Genomic DNA, 15,197 nt, shown 5'->3' on the forward strand with positions numbered 1-15,197 from the left:
GTCATAGCCCTTAGATCTTTTGGGTTGTCCCCTGGCTCTGCTCTTTTCACTCCCAGGAGAGCCTCCTGAGCAATATTATTCTGTCACAGTCACAGAGCAGAACCTGGTCAGCCATTCCCCGATGGTGGGCAACCCCTCGGGCCTTTTCTTTGCCACATCAAAAAGAGCTACTTTAGGATTTCCTGAACTAGGGGGTCTAGTCCAAGCAGCCCCCCGACCGGCCTCCCCCCTCCCCCACCTGGGAGCTCCCTGCATTCAACACCCACCTGGCCTGCTCCAGCTCATCGATGTAGACCCCTCCCACAATTCCTTCATGGAAGGCTGCTGCTTCTATCAGCCGCAACTCAGAGCAGGCCAGAGCCAGCCTGTGGACACAAGCACCTTGTGAGCACGGAGCAAGGGAAGGCTGAGGGCCGGCCCCCAATACATCTCTGCCCCGACCAGAAGGGGCAAGGCCTCCGGGCAGGGCTTCGGCCCAGGCCGCAGACACTTCGAGAAGCAGGGACCTGGTTAAAGGCAAAGTGCAGGGGAGGGCTGCCCGAGTCGGGGCAGGGGGGTCAGTCTACTCATCTACTCATCTACTCTGTACAAGAGCTCCCCAATTCTGAATCTGGAAGAAAACCCTGAACACCAGAATGTGATAGTGCTTGGCCTCGGCGGGCCCGGGGGCCACATCCAGGGAAGGCTCAGGGATACCCATACCCTGCCAGCCGGGGGTGGCCAGGAAGGTCACGGCATCCTCCCTGGGAGAGCACCAGGCATTGTGCCCTGAAGCTCCCCTTGCCTCAGTAAGAGACCTTCACTGGCAACCCGAGATGACCCAGGAAGCCTCACTGCCCTAAACCATCTTCATTTCCCCCGTGGGAAAAGGAGACGGAGGAAATCAGGGGCACCATAGGGTACAGAGTCAGAAACACTCAAGTCTGGACTCAGACACTCACTAACTGTGTGACCCTGGCCAGGTCACAGCACCTGTTTGCCTCAGTTTCCTCAGCTGTAAAATGAGGAGAAGGAAATGTCAGATCACTGCAGGATCATTGCCAAGAACCCAGTGGGATCACAAAGAGTCACACGGAGCAACAACAACAGGAGGCAGGTTGTACACACCTGAGGTGGTAGAGGTCAGAGACTGTTTTACTCTCTATAATTATGTCAGAAATCACCACAGCAAACTGGAGGATGGGAAGTGTGAGGTGGGTGAGGTAAAGCGAGTTCAATGTCTTCACCAAGTGGTCCAGGTAGTACAGGCTGAAATTCTGGATGAACACAAAGCACAAGGCCAGTGATTAGAGAAGAGCCAAGGTTTCAGGGGTGGGGAGACTGAAAGGCTGCATCAGAGGGAGGGAGAGAAGGAAAGAAGGAAAAGAGGGAAGGAGGAAGGAAAGAAAAATGGGAAAAGGAAGGGAGGAGAGAGAGGAATGGGAGAAAAGGCAGAAAGGAAGAAGGAAGGAAGGAAGGAAGGAAGGAAGGAAGGAAGGAAGGAAGGAAGGAAGGAAGGAAGGAAGGAAGGAAGGAAGGAAGGAAGGAAGGAGAGAAGGAGGGAAGGAATGAAGGAAAGAAGGAGGGAAGGAAGGAAGGAAGGAAGGAAGGAAGGAAGAAAGGAAGGAAGGAAGGAAGGAAGGAAGGAAGGAAAGAAGGAGGGAAGGAAGGAAGGAAGGAAGGAAGGAAGGAAGGAAGGAAGGAAGGAAGGAAGGAAGGAAGGGAGGGAGGGAGGAAGGAAGGAAGGGAGGGATCAAGGGAGGGCGGGAGGGAGGGAGGGAGGAAGGAAGGAAGGAAGGAAGGAAGGAAGGAAGGAAGGAAGGAAGGAAGGAAGGAAGGAAGGAAGGAAGGAAGAAAAGAAGGAGAGAAGAAAGGAAGGAAGGGAGGGAGGGAGGGAAGGAGGGAGGGAGGAAGGGGAGAAAAGGCAGAAAGGTAAAAGGAAGGAAGGAGGGATATGGGTCTTCTCTCCTTAGCCAAAAGAACAGCAGCTCCAAAACAAGGGCCCAGAAGGAGTCTCACAGAAAGGCACCATCTCTCTTCCTCCTACCCCAAACAATGTGTGCTTGCTCGTACAGACAGACAGAAAGATGTCTCCAGAAGCGCTCTCCCGCCTCTGTCCCCTTATGCTGCCACCATATTCATGTCTAAAGGAGTGGGGACATCCACACGACGAAGGGGCTGGTTGGGAGCAGGGCAGAGCCCCTAACAAGCAGACAGACAAAGTCACTTACAGGCTTCAGGATAGTCTTCTCATTAATAGTGGAATCGCTGGCATCCTGGATAAAGAGGGCAGTTACATCCGGGTGGCAACTGTAGAAAGACCACTCCTCCACACTGGCTGGCAAAGATTCAATTGGCTTGCTGGCCATCAGCAACTGGATCTGCCAGAGATGGAGATCAGCGCTAACTCCACCGTGGACTGACCTCTCGAGGTGCACAGGTTAGGATCCCTTCATTTGTTGGGCATCAGTGTCTCCTGAAGTGACCTCTTTGGGGCCAGCGTCCAAGCGTCCCCTTCTCCTTTGCCATTACTCCCTGTAGGCTAACTTTTAAAAGATGGATTGGGGGGGAGGTTCCCCAAGGTGCACCAGATTTCTTTCCTTTTTCTTTTTCTTAAAATACTAGCTTTTTATTTTTAAGATACATGCAAAGATAGTTTTCAGCACTCACCCCTGCAAAACCTTGTGTTCTAATTTTTTTCCTCCCTTTCCCTCACCCTTCCCCTAAACAGCAAGTAATCCAATACAGGTTAAACATGAATGCACCAGGTTTCTTAATCAATCTCCAAATGTTCACTCTCTTCCTAAAGCAATCCTGTAAGCCCCTTAGGGTTTTTCAAGAGAGCCCTATGACTCTTTCTTCCCCTAAGCATCTGACAGGATCCCAGGGGGATGCTATTAGAGGAGGACCCCCCTCTGAAGTAGCAAGACAAGACAAGTAAGACTTGTAACTGGCCCCAGTGACTAGTCAGGAGATAGCTAGCCTGTATCTCTCTCTCTCTAGACTCAGGGGTGAACTGTGGAAAGAGTTCCCCTCTTCTGGAGAGTGTTTGTGTATTTTCTTTCCTTTGGACTTCAAGAAATGGTAAGGAGGGCAGGGAATAATGAGCTCCTCCCCTAACCCCACCAAGAATGGCTTAGCAGCTGGTGAGACTGAGGGAGGGAGGTTCCCGGCTAACTCTGGGGGAGAGGCTCAGGTGGGCAGTTGGGCAGTAATTTCTCTAACTGCATGGCTCTCGGAGAAGAAGACACCCCCGGGAAGAGGCTGCAGCTGGGGAACCAGAACCATGCCCTGCTCACTGTTCTTCCAGTTACGTTGGGAGCGAATGGGGAACCTACAGGGAGTAATGGCAAAGGAGAAGGGGACGCTTGGACGCTGGCCCCAAGGAGGTCAGCATTCCAGTGGCTGCCTCTGACTGGACAGGAAGACACTGTGAGAAAACAGCTAGAAGGAATCACGCCTCCCCCACCAGGTCTATGCACACCAAAGATGAGCCAGCTGCCGAGAGAAATCATCTCACCCCTGACAGCTCTTTCTCTTTTTTCTCCTTTTGCTTTTCTTTGTCCTTGTCTTTGCCTTTCTTCTTCTTCTTCTTCTCCTTGCCTTTCTCCTTCTTCTCCTCCTTGCCTTTCTCCTTCTTCTCCTCCTTGCCTTTCTCCTTCTTCTCCTCCTTGGTTTTCTCCTTCTTCTCCTCCTTGCCTTTTTCCTTCTTCTCCTCCTTACCTTTCTCCTTCTCCTTCTCCTCTTTGCCTTTCTCCTTCTTCTTCTTCTTTTTCTGCTTTTCCTCTCCCCCCTTCTTCTCTTTTTCCTTTTTGGGGGCTAGGGATTGTACCTCTGGTTCCTCTGGACTTTGTTGGAAGCTTAGAAGGATGTTGGCCACTGTTCCTAAGGAGACCTGGACAAAAGAATGGAAACAGAAATCCTAACTCATTAGCAATGAATACCTACCCTTACATTATTCCCTTACAGGGAATAATCCTCCCACTCCCCCTCAATTCGGAGAAGGCTGGGGTATAGGGGTTCTGCGGCTTCCACAGGAATACCTCTTCGTCCAAAGACAAAGGGCCTCTTAGGAAATAAGAACAGGGGCATCATTGGATTGGTTTTCCTATTACAGGGACATCATATGGGAAGAAATCTCACCTCTCTTTCTGAGAAGTTTCCCTTTGATCTTCCTTCTTAGCCCACACCTTCCACCTCCCACAATGCTATGGAGGGTACCTGTACTGTAATGACGCCTCAACCCTGGAAATACTTTTTCCCTGAAAATACTTTTTCCTTTTCCATGGGACTTGCTGCACATTACTAGACATGATTGGATCCAGAGTGCCATCAATGCCAGTGTCTGTGGAACCAGGGGAAGGAAGCAATGTCAGGAACAAATGGGAGATGGCCTTTTCGAGAGCTGGGATGGGTAAGTAGCCAGTGCAAACATCCAGGCTGGACACTTTTTCCAGGCTCTGGGAGTTGGGGGTTGAGTGAAAGGGTATTACAGAAGGAGGCAAGCTTGTTGGGAGTGACAAGGAACGGGATAAAGATCTTGACCATTCCTGGCAAAGCCCTTGAATGTTTTATAATGGGACAGCGAGCAACCCCATAGAAAAGGAAGCAGATCCCCAAAAGCAGTCTTGTAAAGTAACCTCTTCAGTAGATTTTTATATCTCTTTTTCCATTTGATCAATTCTTAAGATACTCAAAACTGGCCATTGAAGATAAAGGACACCTCTAAAGTGACAGAGCCATTAGATCATTCAGTTTTGGAGAATGGTATGTGTATTGTGATTTATCAGTATTTTGGCAACATGTTTGATAGTTTTTCATGTAACTCTTGAAATTGTGACAAGATTATGGATAGACAATAATAAAAATCAGATTGATTTAGAATTAGCTAAATGACTAGACACAATAGATGTTCATTCATGTCCAAGGTCAATGTGGCAGAAGGTCTCCAACTAATACTATTCTTGCAGACTTGGTGAAAAACACTGATGACTTGCTCATCACATAGAGAGAAAGACAAAGATGAGAGGAACAATTAACCCATTGGATGACAGTCAGGACACAAAAGATTCATGATAATCTTTGGCCTGAATCTCAAAGGGATAAATGTAAATTTTACATTGAGCTACACAAATCAACCTCAGGAGTATTACATGGGAGAGGCTGCGCTAATGAGTAGTTTACTGGGAGAAAAGTGTTGAAGTATTATCATGTGGAAAGTGTTAAGTGTCTGAGACCAGATTTGAACTCGGGTCCTCCTGAATTCAGTGCTAGTGCTCTATCCACTGCGCCACCTCGCTGCCCCCATGCTTCTAATTTCAAAACTAGCTCTGTAAGCTAGTTAAGTTTTGGGAGGTTTTCCAGGGTGGTATAATTTAATGAGAAGAGTGGTCACGGTCTCTACCCAAGAGGGGATTTTGTTCCCCTGTAACTATCGAGTAGAGTTAGTGCTCCTCCTGGCCCTGGAACTGTGTCTAGTCTACCTGCTCTCCTGCTATTGTTCCCTTCTGTCTTTGAATAGAGCCCAAGGTCCCTACTCCCTTGCATGTGACCACAAGCATGGCTTTCTGCCCTGGGACCATGGGCAGGACCCCCATTCCCTTTTGGCTCTGGGATTGCAATCTGAAACTGCAAACGGGTGATAGAACAGGATCCTGGAACAAGCTCCAGCTCAGGGTCCTCTCTAATCTCCTGCCAACCAGATGTCAATTCTTCCCCACCTCTACCACCCCTGGGCCTAGAGTTCCCCTCACCGCTGCTGCAACTAGTGCAGCCATCCCCAAGCCTGCACTCCTGGGGCTCCAGTGCCCTCATGATTCTGTTGTGTTCTGCCAGTGCAAAATGAATTCTGAAGCATTTATGCTAAAGTTATTTGGGGCAGAAGTCAGGAGAGTTTGACCTGATGCTTCTACTCCACCATCCCTTGGAACCTGAGCACATGGTCATGGACTTAAAGCAAATCAAGTATTTGAAAAACAGTCATTCATCAATTAACTAATTAGTATTTTTTTAAATTAAAAGTGTCACAAGGCACTGCTGTGCTGACCAGGGTGTGTGACCTAGGGGGAGGGAAGGGGGTCAGGGTGACTGGGTTTGAAGCCCATCTTGCAGGCTACTGACAGGGAATTCTTGGAAGAGAAGGCAGGAGACCTGGCATTTCTAGAGATCTAGCCAGGATTTGGCTGGCCCCAGGCCTGGAGGATGTCCCTGGTTTTCCCGCAGTTCAGACTTTTGTGTACCAAAAGCGGCAGCCCCCTCCAGAAGAGGGCATGGTCCTATGGAAGTTTGGGTTCTTACCTCCCAAATGCGCATGATGTACCTGTAGGCCATTAGACAATTCTCCTCACATAGGGGAGACCCGGTTCCCGATATTACCGCCTGGAGCGTGTGGGCATAAGCCAGCGTCTCCAGCTGCCTCACATTGGTTAAGGTCTCCATGGTCACCTTTTGAGCTACCTCAGGAGACTCTTCCAAATTCCCCTCTTGTTTTAAGGAGGTTTTTTCTGCAAAACAAAAATAACCCCCCGGCTTAACAAATACCATTTCACAGAACTCTGCTAAAGTGAGATATACAGGAGGACCTGAGTTCAAATCCAGTCTCAGATGTTTAATCCTTACTAGCTATGTGACCTGGGGAAGTCATTTAACTCTGATTGCCTTGCCAAAAAAATAAATAATAGAATGAGAAATGCTGAGTCTTAGAGAGGACAGTGCTCAGCTTCAATCAAGGGAGGCGGAAGGAGAGGGAATGAAGTCTTCATTTAATCCTATGTCTTGTTCTTTTCCTCCTACTTTTCCTCTGCTGGGTCTTTGATCAGGTGTCCAGAGCTTGGGCAGAGAGCTTCCCATCACTCAGGCACCAGGGCTTCAATGCCAGGGGTCAGCACCAGCATGACATTTGGGGCTGCAGCAGATGCCCAGGCCTGGGGGAGTTGATTTTATGGCCTCTGATGCTACTTCCCAAACAAAGTATGCATGCCCTAAGTAAAATAACCTCACAATGAGGACACAAGTCAAATCAGCCCTCCCGAGCATCTCTGGGACTCAGCAGGATGAGACCAAGAACTGGACTACAGCTCCTGAAGAGAGCACCCCCAGCCTGCAAATGGACGAGAGAAAATGGGGTGGGTCATCACATACACATGGAAAGAAATCCAGCAGGCACAAGGGAGTAACATGATGGTGAAGACTTGGGTAAGGATCCACAGAGACACAGACAAAATTCTCACCAAAATAAATCACAGACCAACTGCTTCAGGAAAGTGACTCCAATCTGGCAGTACAATAGAGGGACAGGCCTTCAGCTAGCCAGAAATTGGCAGGCACTCTCTCCCTGATAGAAAGCTTCTTCCTTCAAAAGGTGGGGTCACATTGTTGGTGGAATTGTGAATACATCCAGCCATTCTGGAGAACGCTTTGGAACTCTGCTCAAAAAGTGATCAAACTGTGCCTACCCTTTGAGCCAGCAGTGTTCCTGCTGGGCTTCTATCCCAAAGAGATCTTAAAGAAGGGAAAGAGACCCGTATGTGCAAGAATGTTTGTGGCAGCCCTTTCTGTAGTGGCCAGAAACTGGGAACTACGTGGATGTCCATCCATTGGAGAATGGCTGAATAAATTGTGGTATATGAATGTTATGGAATATTATTGTTCTGTAAGAAATGACCAACAGGATGATTTCAGAAAGGCCTGGAGAGACTGACAGGAACTGATGCAGAGTGAGATGAGCAGAATCAGGAGATCATTGTATATTTCAACAATGATACTACATGATGATCAATTCTGATGGACGTGGCCTCTTCAACAATGAGATGAACCAGATCAGTTCCAAAGGAGCAGTAATGAACTGAATCAGCCACACCCAGCAAAAGAACTCTGGGAAATGAGTGTGAACCACTACATGGAATTCCCAATCCCTCTATTTCTTTCTGCCTGCATTTCTTATTTCCTTCACAGGCTAATGGCACACTGTTTCAAGTCCGATTTTTTTTTGTACAGCAAAATAACTGTTTGGACATGTGTATATATATTGTATTAATTTATACTTTAACATACCTGCCATCTGGGGGAGGGGGTGGGGGGAAAAAGGGGGAAAGTTGGAACAAAAGGTTTTGCAATTGTCGGTGCTGAAAAATTACCCATGCAAATATCTGGTAAATAAAAACTATAATTTAAAAAAGAGAACATTGTAAACAAAAAAAAAGGTGGAGTCACAAGTCACAATTGCATTCTGGATCTTGCACATGCTAACAAGAACAGCTCGTTGTAAGGGTGTAAATGATGGGAACCTTGGGGAAAAATGATTATTCCTTCTAGAGTTTTGTCAGGGAAGAAATCCAGTCATGGCCTGACATGTACTCTCAGTTTTTAGAAAGTAGAATCACATTCCAAATCACTATTGATCAGAGAAATGCAAATTAAGACAACTCTGAGATACCATTACACACCTGTCAGATTGGCTAAGATGACAGGAACAAATAACGACGAATGTTGGAGGGGATGTGGGGAAACTGGGACACTGATGCATTGTTGGTGGAGTTGTGAAAGAATCCAGCCATTCTGGAGAGCAATCTGGAACTATGCCCAAAAAGTTATCAAAATGTGCATACCCTTTGACTCAGCAGCGCTACTACTGGGCTAATATCCCAAGGAAATACTAAAGAAGGGAAAGGGACCTGTATGTGCCAAAATGTTTGTGGCAGCCCTTTTCATAGGGGCTAGAAACTGGAAGTTGAATGGATGTCCATCAGTTGGAGAATGGTTGGGTAAATTATGGTATATGAAGGTTATGGAATATTTTTGTTCTGTAAGAAATGACCAAGAGGAGAAGTACAGAGAGGCTTGGAGAGATTTACATCAACTGATGCTGAGTGAAATGAGCAGAACTAGGGGATGATTATACACTTCAACAATGAGGATGCATTCTGATGGAAGTGAAAATCTTCAACATAGAGAAGAGCTAATCCAATTCCAGTTGATCAATGATGGACAGAATCAGCTACATCCAGAAAAGGAACACTGGGAAATGAGTGTAAATTGTGAGCATTGTTTTGTTTTGTTTTTCTTCCCAGATTATTTTTACCTTCCAAATACAATCCTTCCTTTGCAACAACAACAACAACAACAAAATTCGGTTCTGCACATATTATTGTACCTGGGATATACTATAAGATATTTAATATGTATGGGAATGCCTGCCATCTAGGGGAGGGGGTGGAGGGAAGGAGGGGAAAAACTTGGAACAGAAGGGAGTACAAGGGATAATGTTGTAAAAAAAATTTTTTTTTACCTATGCATATGTACTGTCAAAGAAAATGTTATAATTATAAAAATTAATTAAAAAAAAAAAAGAAAGTAGAATCGCAGGACTATCGCTCTCAGAGTTAGAAGAGAGATCTGTCTTGTTACCTGCCCCAGGCAAGCAAACAATCCCTCCACAACTTGCCTAGCCTAAGGACAAAGAAGGGGGCCCAGAGAGGACACTGGAACCAGACTGCCGCTCTCTGGGGAGATATGGAGCAGCCTCTCTGATGCTCCTGTTCTCTCCGTCAAGAAGGATCCTCACTGGAATGGAAAGAAGGGAAGAGAAACTGCCAGCAGCAAGTGGGGAGCAGAGCTGGTGAAGCTCAGGATCAGAAGGAGCTAAGGCAGTTACCCTCCATGAGCCCAAGGCCCGTGGCCCCTGAGGGCTGTAAGTTCAGGACTAAAAGAGAACTGGCCAGGGTGCTGAAGGACAAGCCATGGCCCAAAGAGTTTGAAAAGAGGAGATGATGTGGAAAAGTCAGTCTTCTGTTCTCATCAGTACCTCTTCCTCATGCTGGAGGACTTCTCCTTTCTAATGCTCGGCTCAGATCATGTCATCCCCTACCCAGTAAACCTCAATGGCTCCCTATCACCTCCGGGATCAAATAAACACCTCTGCTTGCACCTCTCCCTCCCTGTCTGTCTGTCAGTTCCCTTCCTCTTCTCCCTCCCTCCCTTTTTGTTCCACTCTCTGTCTCTGTCTGTCTGTCTGTCTGCCTCCTTCCCTTCCCTGCCTCTCTCATCCCCTGCTTTTCACTCTGATGTTTCCTTCTGTGTTAAGCTCAAACATTTCATTCTCCGGGAAGTCTTCCAAGATCCAGTTCCAAAGTCCCTGGAATTGCTGTTTTGATTTTGCAGTTATTCTTTATCTCCTTGCTGTGTTTCCTGACCGATAGAATGGAAGATCTTAGAGGTCAGGGATGGCTTCCATCATTTATTCCATATAATGGCATGACAAACTGCCATCTTCTGAGCACTTCCTGACCCCTTAGAAGGTCCTTTCCTCTGCCTGGGAAGGGCGGAGGGATATATGAGAGGGCTCCTCTCAAAGCTTCCACCTTTTAAGGAGGACATCCAGAGAACTCCCTTCACATTTCCTACCCAGCTAATTCCCTGATACACAGAAACTCTTTATTCTATAAGATGAAATAAAATTAATTTCCCCAGACTCTTGGCCGGTGCTGGGTAACCTCTTCCCCTCTCCCTTCACCTTCTTTTTATGTGTTATCTCTAGTTGCCCATTGGAGGGCAGCTAGGGAAGATGCACACCGGGGAATTAGGAAAACTCCTCTTCCTGAATTCAAGTCCCTCCTCAGCGGCGGCTAGGTGGTGCAGCAAATTGAGTACCAGCCCTAAAATCAGGAGGACCTGAGTTCAAATCTGGTTTCAGATGCTTAACACTTTCTAGCTGTGTGACCCTGGGCAAGTCACTTAACCCCAATTGCCTCAGCAAAAAAGAGAACTACAAATACCTCCTCAGACACTTACTAGTTGTGTGACCTTGAGCAAGCCATCCCACCCTTTTGCCTCACTTCTTCATCTGTAAAATGAGCTGAAGAAGGAAATGGTAAACTCCTCCAGGATTTTTGTCAAGAAAACTCATCATGGAATCCCAGCTCCCTCAGGAGACATACTCCTTGAGGGCAGGGCATCTTTTTTCCGATCCTTGGCATCTCCAGTGCTAAGTGCAATGCCTGGCCCATAGGAAATGCTTAATCACTGTTTCTGGTCTCCAGCTCCGGCTTGCAGATCAGCCATTGTGGGGCAGGGGACGTTGCGGGGGAGGGGGAGTTTCGGATGGACTTCAATCAGCAGAAGTGAGAACCAGAGGAGGGCGGAGTCCCCAAAGAACACCTACCGGGAACATCGCCAGTCTCCTCCCCACCGGCGTCCTCCATTAGGGTCGGCGAAATGGCCATCTCCTCGGGAGAACTGTTCTGTGTCTTCATGTTGAGTACGAGGTCGATGGCCCAGTCCAGGTGGGACAAGACATTTTCCACGGGAAACTGATTGTGATACAGCCACTCAGAGAATTCTATCAGGTAGTCAATCTTCTTCCAGGTGTTCTCGGGTTTCTAGGGGCAAAGAACAAGGAATCTAAAGGGGCAGCCCGGCCCAGCGAGGCAGTGTCCACAGCAGCCTTTCCCTGGGATGGGAAGGGCCTGGAGCTCCTGAGCCTCTCACCCTGGACACAAGAGAACACAATGTTTCCATCTCTGGGGCCATATGCTTCTGGCTTTACAGAGGAGCAGCAGAATGAAAGAGCAGTGCATTTCCCTGAGGAGGAATCCCCAGGTCCCTCGTTGGCGGCTCTGTGCTCCAGAACACAAATCTGAGCAGAAAGCAGTGGGGGAGCACTGCTCTATTCTCCCCCGCGAGGGCCCCAGGGCCTACCTGCAGCGCATGGATGGCATTGTAGTAGCAGTGGAGGCTCCCCAGGAGGTCCTTGGAGCTGAAGGCCAGCAGGCGCCACATGTGTGACAAGAAGTCCTCGCTGGCATCCTTGAACTTCTGGATCTCCATGGAGAAGTTCTGGCCCAGTTTGGCCTTCACCATCACCATGTGTTTGAAAATCAAGCTGTAAGAGAGATCAAGGCTGGGGGCTAGGGGAAGCTGGAGGTGCTTCCCACCTGAAGCCTGGCGCTGGGAGGAAAAGGCGATGGGCGGAGGGGAACCTGAGGCTGAGAAGGGGCGGGTCTCCTGCCCAGGCATTGCCTGGCACGGAGGGGCTGCAAGTGCTCCAGGGAGGACGTCATCGGTGGGCAGCGGGCCAGGCCATCTCAGCACGGCGTCCTCCCTCTACCTCCCCCTCCTCCCGCTCAGGACCCTGGGCCTGCCCCAAGCATGTGCTTACAGCCGATGGCCGGTGCGAGGCAGCACCTTGATGGCTTCCTCCAGGGTCCGGAGGCCCCCCTGCAGGTCATTCTTGTCAGCGTACATGTGGAACAGAAGCCCGTACAGGGCCGTTTTCAGGGTGATGTCATCCTCAGCTCCTTTGGGGTGAAGCCAACGTCAGCGTTACATATGGGCCATGTATTTGAGCATTTAAAATAAGACATTTCCCAGCTCCAGGCAAAAGACAACCTCGCATTTTATCTAGAAATCCTTACAGTTCTTGGGGAGAGAGTCTTGTTGACTCTGAGAGACGGCCCACGGCTTTCTCAGACCATCACCACTGTCCCCCACAGGAAGCCCTGCCTGTCCCTCTGTGGCGTGGGATCTATGCAGTTCTCTTGGGAATTGTGACTCTGCATGGAACTCATGTATGTTTCGGAATCATTGGTTTTCAGGGAGGTGTGGCTTTTAAATTAAGATTTTTTTCCCCATCCAGATATAGAAAATTGGTATTTCTTCTGCCCACTTTTCTTTTGAGGAATAGTTCTGATCCACAACAATTTCTGTCCCTCCTCTGTCATTCTGAGTGCTGGGTTTGGGCCCTGGTTGCTTTAGTCCTTTCTTCTGGATACGGCCTTTTGGGTTTTGGAATTCCTTTCCTTATAAGCCATTCCCCAACTGATAAATGGTCAAAGGATGTGAACAGGCAATTTTCAGATGAAGAAATTAAAGCCCATGAGTCCTTATTTCTTAATAAAGATTATGAATAGAAATAATAATTTCTTAATAAAGTAATTAGTTATATGAAAAATACTCTAAATCACTATTGGTCAGAGAAATGCAAATTAAAACAACTCTGAGACTCCTCTCAGATTATGTAAGATCACAGGAAAAGAGAATGACAAATGTTGGAGGAAATGTGGTAAAACTGTGACACTGATACATTGTTGGTGGAGTTGTGACCTGATTCAACCATTCTGGAGAGCAATTTGGAACTATGTCTAAAGGATCATCTAACTGTGAATACACCTTTGATCTAGCAGTGGATCTTTATCCTAAAGAGATCATAAAAAAGGGAAAAGGACCCACATATGCAAAAATGTTTGTAGTGCCAAGGAACTGGAAACTGAATGGATATGGAGAATGGCTGAATAAATTAAGGTATATGAATTAACAGAACGTTATTGTTCTATATGAAATTATGAACAGGATGATTTCAGAAAGGCCTGGCAAGACTTACAGGAACTGATGCTGAGTGAAGTGAGCAGAATCCTAGATCATTGTATACAGCAAGAGGAAGATTATGTGATAATCATCTGTGATGGATTTGGCTCTTTTCAATAACAAAATGATTCAAGCAATTCCAAAATTCTTGGATGGAGAGAGCCATCCATATCCAGAGAGAGGGCTATGCAGACTGAATGTGGATCACAATGTAGTAGTTTCACCTTTTTGTTGTTTGCTTTTTTTTTTTATGATCTTTTCCCCATTTTGATCTGACTTTTCTTATGCAATATAATATGGAAATATGTTTAGAAGAATTGCACATTTAACCTATATTGGGTTACTTGCTATCTTGGGAAGGGAGTAGGAGAAGGAGAAAAATATGGAACACTGAGTTTTGTAAAGGTGCATGTTGAAAATTATATTTGTATATATTTGGAAATTTTTAATTATTATTTTTTAAAATTCAAAGAATTTTTAAAAAGAAATTCCTTTTTTCTCTCTTATACCTTCCTTCAAGTAAAGGCTTGGTTTAGACTCAGCTTCTTCACATGGTTATGCAGTATTTCCTTGCTCACTGGTGTGTCTGTGTGGGTTTTAGTAGTTGCATATATGTGCGCTTTTCTAGCTCTTAGGATTTATAATCACATATGGAGGGAAAGATGCTGCCTACTCCCATTTTTTTTTAAATTAAACTAATATCTGAGTAACTTAGTCTATTAGGCAAGATCTTTTAGGGCAGGGGGAAAGGCTTCCTTTGGTATCCTTCCCACAATTTGATACTAACTCCTTTCAATTCCTTGACTTTTGCTGAACCCCAGGATTTCCGCTTCTGGGACACAGAAGGCAGAGGGCAGTGTGAACCATGCAGGACTACAGGAGCATTGTATCACACAATTCCCATTTGCAACCCACTTCCATCAAAATCTTCACAAAGGGAGCAATATCCTGTTGCAAGTCTCTTGTGGCAGTTGTAGGGATCAGCTCTATGTTCCCACCATATTGACACCAAAGAGGACAAGGAGCCAGTCTCTTATTCATTCTGGGTGGCCAGGGGGGCACAGGCTATGCAGCCTTACATCTAACAACTACACACATGTATCAATACCTGGAGAATAGGATGTAAGTGCCATGACCTGGGCCCAGTGGGCTGCAAACAGAGAGGATGCTGAAACACATCTGCCATCCCTTGTTGCAAACAAAGTGTCACTTATCACCTGGTGGTCAGGCACTGGCCTAAGGGTGGGACTTGGCTCTCCTAAGACAGTCAAGGAGCTATTGGTCATGGGTATAGATGACCACTTCAGTTTCTCTATTATGTTTGTCCACTTTCAGTCACTAACAGGGGACAAGGAATAAGCACTTATTAAGCACCTACTGTGTGCTAAGCTCTATAAACTATTCTGTATGATACAAATAGTCCATAAATGAGGTTCTTGAGGATAGCAGCTACTTTAGTTTTGACTTTTGTGTTCCCAGGGCCCAGCACAAAATGAGTGTTTTATAAAAGTTTGTTAAGTGGTATAGGTATATAGTCTTTTCTAGTTCTGTGATCTTATGTTTTTTGAACTCAAAGCTTCTATTTGTATATGATCATTCTCACCTGGTCTATTCCATATTTTTTTCTGCTTTTAAACCAGTCCTAAAATGTTTTCCCATTCCTGGAGGCATTTCCTGTTCCTCAGACATAGCAGTCTGTCCTTCCTGGCTAGTATATGTCTACCTTATTTCTCACCCCACCCCTATCTCCTTCAAAAGTCAGCTCCAGGGCCACTGGTCACATCCAGTCTTTGTGGAGCCCAATCTCCACAGCCTTGGTCCCCTTCTGAAATGATTGCGAGAAGGCCTATGTTTGCTTA

At 46.8% G+C, this 15,197-nt stretch overlaps 1 protein-coding gene across 1 annotated transcript in view; it reads right to left on the reverse strand.

The window, feature by feature from the left end:
* Nucleotides 1-15,197, reverse strand: part of CFAP46 (cilia and flagella associated protein 46) — a 111,517-nt gene that overhangs the window by 49,744 nt on the left and 46,576 nt on the right. Inside the window, exons 27-34 of the mRNA XM_074297216.1 lie at nt 12,134-12,272; nt 11,674-11,857; nt 11,138-11,354; nt 6,277-6,482; nt 3,500-3,874; nt 2,211-2,360; nt 1,108-1,256; nt 267-365 (exon numbers count right to left, since the gene is read on the reverse strand). Coding sequence (XP_074153317.1) covers nt 267-365; nt 1,108-1,256; nt 2,211-2,360; nt 3,500-3,874; nt 6,277-6,482; nt 11,138-11,354; nt 11,674-11,857; nt 12,134-12,272 — 1,519 coding nt within the window. The remainder of the gene's footprint in view (nt 1-266; nt 366-1,107; nt 1,257-2,210; nt 2,361-3,499; nt 3,875-6,276; nt 6,483-11,137; nt 11,355-11,673; nt 11,858-12,133; nt 12,273-15,197) is intronic.

Source organism: Sminthopsis crassicaudata, chromosome 2, assembly GCF_048593235.1.
Source record: "Sminthopsis crassicaudata isolate SCR6 chromosome 2, ASM4859323v1, whole genome shotgun sequence".
Taxonomy (NCBI): domain Eukaryota; kingdom Metazoa; phylum Chordata; class Mammalia; order Dasyuromorphia; family Dasyuridae; genus Sminthopsis; species Sminthopsis crassicaudata.